Source organism: Silurus aristotelis, assembly GCF_946808225.1.
Source record: "Silurus aristotelis genome assembly, chromosome: 19".
Lineage (NCBI taxonomy): Eukaryota > Metazoa > Chordata > Actinopteri > Siluriformes > Siluridae > Silurus > Silurus aristotelis.
The window spans coordinates 1,225,355-1,233,663 of record NC_139592.1 but is presented as its reverse complement, the minus strand read 5'-3'; the positions used below and the strand labels follow the sequence as shown (position 1 = coordinate 1,233,663).

At 40.2% G+C, this 8,309-nt stretch overlaps 1 protein-coding gene across 1 annotated transcript; it reads right to left on the bottom strand.

The window, feature by feature from the left end:
- Positions 1-848: 848 nt before the first annotated feature.
- mafba (MAF bZIP transcription factor Ba) lies at positions 849-5,195 on the bottom strand. The gene has a single exon (XM_083520982.1). The coding sequence runs from the start codon at positions 4,348-4,350 to the stop codon at positions 3,259-3,261; it is 1,092 nt and encodes a 363-aa protein (XP_083377108.1). The 5' UTR covers positions 4,351-5,195; the 3' UTR covers positions 849-3,258.
- Positions 5,196-8,309: the final 3,114 nt, after the last annotated feature.

Sequence of the window (8,309 nt, the reverse complement as noted above, 5' to 3'; positions counted from 1 at the left end):
GTCAGCACACAAAGGGCAGGTCAGGACAAAACCAAAAGGGCCTACACACACACACACACACACACACACACACACACACACACACACACACACACACACACACATTTCTCACTATCTCTCATATCTCGCTATGCATCTGAAGTTAACTCTGATCTCAACGGCCAAACAAACTTTTACTTAGATATTTAATTTAAAGCAGTTTTGTTTAATACTCTCTGATATTTCAATCTTTATTTCTTTTGGTTCTTTCTCTCTCTCTCTCTCTCTCTCTCTCTCTCTCTCTCTTACACACACACACACACACACACAGACAAACACCCGACAAGTTCTACACATCTGTTCCAATGGATGAAGCTCAAAATCATCTCCAGTTTACTTCCTTTTTCTCGGGTCTCTGTTTTTTTTTGTACCAATTAAATAGTATTGATTATTTACACACACACACACACACACACACACACACACACACACACACACACACACACACACACACACAATCTCTCACTTTTCTGTTTGTTTCTTTTCTGCTTTTTTTCTCAGTTCCTTAAAAGCTTCTTTCTTTCTTTCTTTCTTTCTTTCTTTCTTTCTTTCTTTCTTTCTTTCTTTCTTTCTTTCTTTTTTTTTATCCATTTTTTTCTTTCTCTGTCTCCCTCTTTGTCTTTTCTGATATATTTACTCTATATACTTTACTCATATTTTCAGTTTCTCTGTGTGTGTGTGTGTGTGTGTGTGTGTGTGTGTGTGTGTGTGTGTGTGTGTGTGTGTGTGTGTGAGTGTGTGTGTGTGTGTGTGTGTTTGTTGTTCTCCCCCAAAACTAAGACAAATAGGAAAAATAGAACAAACAGAAATTTGCCATTTCAATGACTTTAATAAGCAAAATAGGAAACGATTTTCTTCAATAAAACGACAAATGAATGAAAAAAAAAAAAAAAAAAAAAAAAAACAGAAACCAGCCTGAATGGAAGTTCAAATTTAACAACTTTTCTCTCGTTCTCTCTCTTTATTTTATATATAAACAGGATTGAAAATTGATCCCCTTCGCAATAAAACAGGAAAGAAAAAGCAAACAAACAGAACAACAGACAGAACAACCCGCTGCTGCAGTTTCAGATTTGATTTCAACACAGTTGAATCAGTAACTAAATAAAAAAACAAGATTAAATGCATGACTTTCTTTTTTTTATTTTTTAAGTTTGTTTTATTTTTTTGAACAATAACTCTTAAATGCAAGCACCATGCTCTTATTCCATATGATCTGATGACTTCTGTTAATTTATTCATTAAAAAATAAAACCATTAACTATAACGATAATGCATCTGGCCAGCAGAACCAGAATCTCAGAAAACAGAGAAAGGAAACAAAAAATTAAACAACAATACAAATAATAACCCGGATATAAACACGTTTTTATTTCGAGATTTTTGCAAAAGAGAAAAACCTGAATCCCTTTTTTTTTAACTGACCGGCAGAAAAAAATTACAGGAAAATATTAAACAAGGATATGATCGCTCAAACTCGGTACAGGAAAATAAAATATAACAATAATAAAAAAAAAAAAAAAAAAAAAAAGAAAAGCCCTGATTTTAGTAAATAAAAGTTAGAATTATAATTGCTTTGATTTTTCTTTTTTTTTTTTTTGGTTCTTTTCAAATCTGGAAATTTTCTGCTCATTAAACGGACAGAAAGAGAAGTCTAATTATTTATAATAAAAAACATAAAAAAAAAAAAAAAAAAAAGCAAAACGATGAGACTTTGTAGATATTTCTCGAGATTATATAACAGGCATGAGATTATGCAACGTGACAAAAAAAAATGCATTTCCTGCTACGACGTGGAAAAAGGAAACACGAGCAGCTCTGGCGCGTTAGAGCGCTTCACTCCGATGTCTACAGAGCGGGAAACTGCTCCTCAAGGAATTTCATCCTGTGTGTGTGTGTGTGTGTGTGTGTGTGTGTGTGTGTGTGTGAAAAACGTGCATTAGGTTGTCTGTATTTTAGCGTGCGACCTTGCGACGCAAAATGCAAAGAGTATCGAGTCGAACAAAGAGTGTATCTTTGTTATGTCTCCCTTAAGGGCGGTCTGCAAAAAAAAAAAAATCAAAAAGAAGAAATTGCACTAAATATACAAACTCGGCTGAATTTTAATTGATGCAACTGCAAAAAAAAGCTCCAAAACGTTTTTATAAAAAATGAATGTAAAAGACCCCGAAAGCTTTGCTCGTTCTTTTTTAAGACTTGCATTATTTATTTATTTTTTGCCGTTGCATGTATTTACAAAGCCGAACGAACGGCATCGTTAACCGGTGATGATGTGGCAACCGGTTCATGTCTAAAATTCCCATAAAACATCATCGATGGGAAGAAAGGAATCAATCCTATAAAAGAAAAAAAAGAAAAAGAAAAAAGAAAAAATATCGACAACATGCTATAGATACACGAACAAGAAAAAAATAAAGGAGGAAGTACAAAATAGAAATTATTACCGTACATGTCCAGCATGCAGGATTAATATTTTAATGCAGTATATTTCTATTTTTTTTTTTCTTTCTTTCTTTCTTTCTTTTATTTAACCAAGCAGGCAATAAACCGATGAGATGTTGCATAAAAGTTTTGCATACTGACTTGTTCTCAAAAAATTGACAGTAAAGAGAAGTCCAAAGAAAACAACAAGGTCCGAAGGTGCTCTTTCTCTCTCTCGCTCTCTTTCTCTCCCCTTCTTTCTCTTTATCTCGCTCTCTTTCTCTCTCTGTATATCTTCTTAGCATCGGTATTGATTCTTGTTTTCTCGTTCTGAACAATCGAGTGCGTGTCAACGCTCTACAGAGAAATAAATCACGACTCCTGATCGTGATGAGATTCGTTTTTTTTCACCATCAGAAAAAAATCATAACGTGTGTGTGTGTGTTTCAGTTTCTCTAAAAGCAACTAAAGAATCCAAACAAACCAATAAAAACGTTGCATTGTACTCGCATGAATCTGAACCAAAAACACACAAAAAAAAAAGAGAAGAAGAAAAAAAAAAACCTCCACCTGGAATTTTTGATTTAAAACGATTAAAAGAATTTGCCCGGGATGGTGATGATTAGAGTCGTTTATTATTATGGATATTATTATTATTGATATCATTAATGTGGGTTATTTCGGGTCTAGTATGAAGGCTACAGCCGCTGTTGTAGGTGATTAGTATTATAATCATCGTGGTATAACGTGGATTAGTATCGAAGTCTCTTCGGCACAGGGAGAGGACCGAGAAGGAACTCACATGAAGAACTCTGGTGAAGACGGGTTGTCGCTGGTGGAACCCGCCTCGCGGAACCCGCCCGCTCCGGCGCTCGGACCCGTGGCCGCCGACGCCAGCTTCTCGCACTTGAGTTTGTAGGCGTCCCGTTCTCGCGCCAGGCGTCCGATCTCCTGCTTGAGCTGCTCCACCTGGTTGAGGAGCTGCGTCTTCTCGCTCTCGAGGACGTGCTTCTGCTGGACACGCTTGTAGCGACAGGACTGTGCGTAGCCGCGGTTCTTGAGCGTGCGCCTCTTCTGCTTCAGGCGTACCACCTCATCCTTGGAGAAGCCGCGCAGGTGCCGGTTGAGCTCGCGGACCGACATGGAGACCAGCTGATCGTCGGAGAAGCGGTCGTCCACGCCCAGGATGCTCAGGGCGCTGGCGCTCCCGCCGCTGTGATGCTGCTGCTGCGCGTGGTGATGGTGGTGGTGAGCTTGATGGCTGTGATGGTTGGCGTGCTGGGCATGATGGCGGTGATGATGGAGCTGAGGAGAGCTCGGAGACGGGCTATCCGGGTCTTGGCTGTGGTGCTGATGAGGAAGTTGCTGCTGCGTGTGAGGGTTCAGGTCATCCCCGTGTTGCTGGAGCGTGGCGTACGCGTGAGGATGGTGCTGCGCGTGAGGATGATGGTGATGGTGATGATGCATTCGGTAGCCCTCGAAACCACCTCCTTGCTGTAACTGCTGCTGCTGCTGCTGCACGTGCGGCGGCGGGGCATGCCCGATCAGGGCCTCGACTGCGTCTTCGGGTGTCAAGCCGAGCGCGTGAGGGTCGACGTGCTGCGGATAGCCGCCACCGGGCATCCAGTAGAGTTCCTCCAGGTTGCTCTTGTGCTCCTCCGTTGGGCTGAAGCTGGGCGACGAGGGCACCGAGCTGCACGGAGTGCTCAGCGGAGTCGACGACACCGAGCCCTGGGGCTGCTGCACGCGCGAGGGGCACGCGCGCGCGCCGCCGCCGCCGTTCACCGCTCCGTGCAGCGCCTCCTTCTTCACGTCGAACTTGAGAAGGTCGAAGTCGTTCACGTAGTCCACCAGCGCGAGCGGGCTTGTGGGCAGCACCTCGGCGCTCATCGCGTCTCCGCGGCTGTGTGCGTGTGCGCGAGCGCGCGAGTGTGTGTGTCAAAAAGAATAAACGCACCTCCGCTGCTGCTTGTCCTTCTCGCTGCTCTTCTTCTTCTTTTCTTTCTTTGCGTTTGTCAAATCGCATGCAACAGTCTCAGTAGGTCCTTCACTTCTTTTTTACCAAGTGGCAAAAAAAAAACAACTAAAAAAAAAAAAAACTTTTTTGTTGATTTTTAATGCATGCGCATTAACAAGACGCCGCGAGACGCATTTCCCCCACTTTCTTTCTGCGTTTAGAGTCTTGCTGCTTTAAAAAAAACGCAGACAGAGAGAAAGAGAGGTAGAGGGGAAAAAAAAGTCAGTGCACGAATCTCCTTTCGCGAAGTTGAACTTGAATCATAAATAAAAGAAAATAAAGGGCTCCAGTCCCTCCGGTGTGGCAGCAAATCCGGGGAGGAAATAGCAACAAAAATAATAATAAAGAAGGAAAAAAAAGATTATTAATATATATTAAAAAAAAGAAAAGAAAGAAAAGCAGTTCTTCTTGTGCTCCAGCTCTGCACCGCAGAGAGACAGAGGGAGAACTCGGCGGTCGCGCGCCTGCTCCTCCTCCGCGTGCCCGCTTATGAGCTGGACTCGGCTTGCGCGCTCCTCCTCCTCCGGCGGGTTTGTCGCGTGCGCTCGTGTGTGTGTGTGTGTGTGTGTGTGTGCGCGTGCGCGCGCGTTATTTGAAACGGTTCTCTCTTTATGTATATATCGCTCTCGCTTGCGCGCGCTCCCGTTCCTGTTTCTTCTCCTCCTCCTCCCGGGATCAGTGATCGCTCGTGCGCGGAACTCTTGTTCGGCCCGAAAGCTGGCTTCGGTTTTTATACTCACGGCGACTTTTGACGTCACCGAGGAGGGGGGCGTTCCCCGAGAGTTCTCTTTCGGCCTATCGGAGACGCGACACGACGCCTTGATTTACATAGCCACTCCCACTCCCCCTCCTCCTTTTCTTTCTCTCTCTTTCTCTCTCTCCACAACTTTAACGGGACGGGGTTTTCTAGTTTGTAACGTCGTGAAAACGGTTTCTAGAAACACCCCGGTATTAGATAATAAAACAATAAAATGTTATTATTATATTATGAATATTTATTCAGCAAAAAAAACGGAATTAAAGTAAGAAATGATTTGTTACTTTCACACTCGCATCTTTTCATCCGTGAAGGAAAACAAGAGAAAAAGAAAGAAAGAAAGAATTATTTATTTATTTGATAAATTAATAATGGGTGCGCACGTACGAGCACGTGCGCGCGCATGCACACACGCACAGACGCACGCATGCACACACACACACACACACACACACGCACAGACTCACGCACACACGCACGCACGCACGTCCAAGATTCATGTTCTGTACATATAAAGTCACCTGAATGATTCACTGACGAACCTGCGCGTGCAATTATAACCATTATATTTACTATATTTAATAATATTAATAATAATAATAATATTATTATCATCATCATCATCATCATCATCATCATCATAATAATAATAATAATAATAATAATAATAATAATATTTTTAGTAGTAGTAGTTTTATTTGCCTGCCTGTGCAAAATCTCTATAAGCTCGCTTTCGTGAGGATGGCACGATGTCTAAGTGTGTGTGTGTGTGTGTGTGTGTGTGAGTGCGCGTGTGTGTGTGTGAGTGCGTGCGTGCGTGCGTGCGCGCGCGGCTTGTTTATTTGTCAAAGCTTTAAAGAGGTCTAAAAAAGGCGAAAACACACCACACTCTGCCCCCATGTGGACACATTTGGCCTCCCTTTCTCTATCTTCATCTATCTCTTTCTCTCTCATCCCTTTCTTTCTTTCTTTCTTTCTTTCTTTCTTTCTTTCTTTCTTTCTTTCTTTCTTTCTTTCTTTCTTTCTTTCTTTCTCATTTATATGTATATGAGTAGGTTATATTTCATTTCCATTCTATTTACGACTGTACACTAAAAAAAGGAGAAAAAACGATAGCGTCATAATTGTAATCCACTGAATATATTAAAGATGTAATAACGAGGTAATACAGGTGGTACGTGATGTGATATAAGATGGTTATATACAGTAGAATGTTGTAATAACGCTGCAATGGCGCAGTAATAAGCTCAGCAGTGAGGGATAAATGCAGTAACGAATGCGATTATAACAGCAATAATAACGAAAGCGTTAATAATATCAACGTCGGGATGCATGCACAAGTGACACGGTGTGATAATTAGACAGTTATGTGGAGTACAGTGACGTAGTAATAATGCGATGACGGTGCAATAAAAAACACAGAAGTGATGTCGCAATAACGCAATAATAAGGGCACTTAATTTGTAGGATTAATGTAATAACTATAGAATTAAACGCAGTAGTAATGGGTAATGAAGCAAATGATTTCATAGTAATAAATGCAGGGGTGCTGCAGCAATTAATGCAATATTAATAACGCAGTAATAAATGCAGGGGTGCTGCAGCAATAAATGTGATAGTAGTAATGCAGTGATAAATGCAGGGGTGCTGCAGCAATAAATGCGTTAGTAATAATGCAGTAATAAATGCAATAGTAATCACGTGGTAAAAAATACAGACTGCTGCAGTAATGCAATAGTAATAACACGGTAGTAAATGCAGGAGTGCCGCATTAGTAGTAACAAGACAGTAATAAATGCTGGAATGAGGTAGTAATGTGTAATAATGTGTGTAATAAATATAGAATAACAATAATAAATGCAATAGTAAGATTGCGGTATTGAAGATATGAGTGCTGCAGTATAAACGCAATAGAAAAAGCACAGTAATAAGCGCATGTATTGCGTTTGTGAGTGTCCCAGGAATATTGCAGTGATAAACACCGGCATGATGGTTACAGTCATGCAGGAGTAATGCAGTACTAATTGGAACTGCAATAAAGCAGTCATAAATGAAATAATTGCAGTTATGATAAATGCGATAACAGTAACACAGTGAGAGATGCAATATTAATAATAATAATAATAATAATAATAATAATAATAATAATAATAATGCAGAAATAAATGTGTTGATATTAATAGCAGTAATACACACAGTGATGCACTGCAATAATACGACAGTAGCATGCAGTATAGTGCTGCAAACATAAATGCAACAACAATGTAGTCACACAAAAATAATAATAATAATAATCATAATAATAATAATAATAATAATGATAATAAATGCAATAACAACAATGGAATAATAACATTGCAGTAATAAATTAAACAATAATAATAACGCAATAATAAACGTGATCCGACAATGGGGTAATGAATGTGATGATAATAATAATAATAATAATAATAATAATAATAATAATAATAATAATAATAATAATAATAATAATGATAATAATAATAATAATAATAATAATAATAATAATAATAATAATAATAAGACATGCAGGGATGATGCATTGTGATAATAAGACAGTACCATGTTGCTGCAGCAATAAATGCAATAACAGCAATGTTGTAATGCGATAATTATAACAATGCAGCAATAAATGCGACGATGATGACAATAATAATAATAATAATGGAGTGTAAAGGAGCGCATTACCGGCATGTCGGTGTTGTCCTGCGTCGGCTGTAGCGTAGAGAGAGGAGAGAGAGAGGAGATGTGGAAAAGGAAAGCTCTGTGTCAGCAGTACGATGCTAGTTAATGATCTATTAAGTGATGCGTGCGTTGCTTAGCGTTGCTTATGGACAGGGCAGGAAAAGTGTTGATGTTGCTTCTTCTACTAATGAGATTCCACATCCTACGAATTTTTAGGAACAGATAACAGGAATAAAATCGGCTGCAGCACTTCAGCATGGAGCAGTGGGCCGAGCGAAGGCGCGTGCTGCAGGACGCCTTCTACTGCAGCGCCATCCGAGTGCACAGTCGGGCCTGCACTTACACACACACACACACACACACCACACA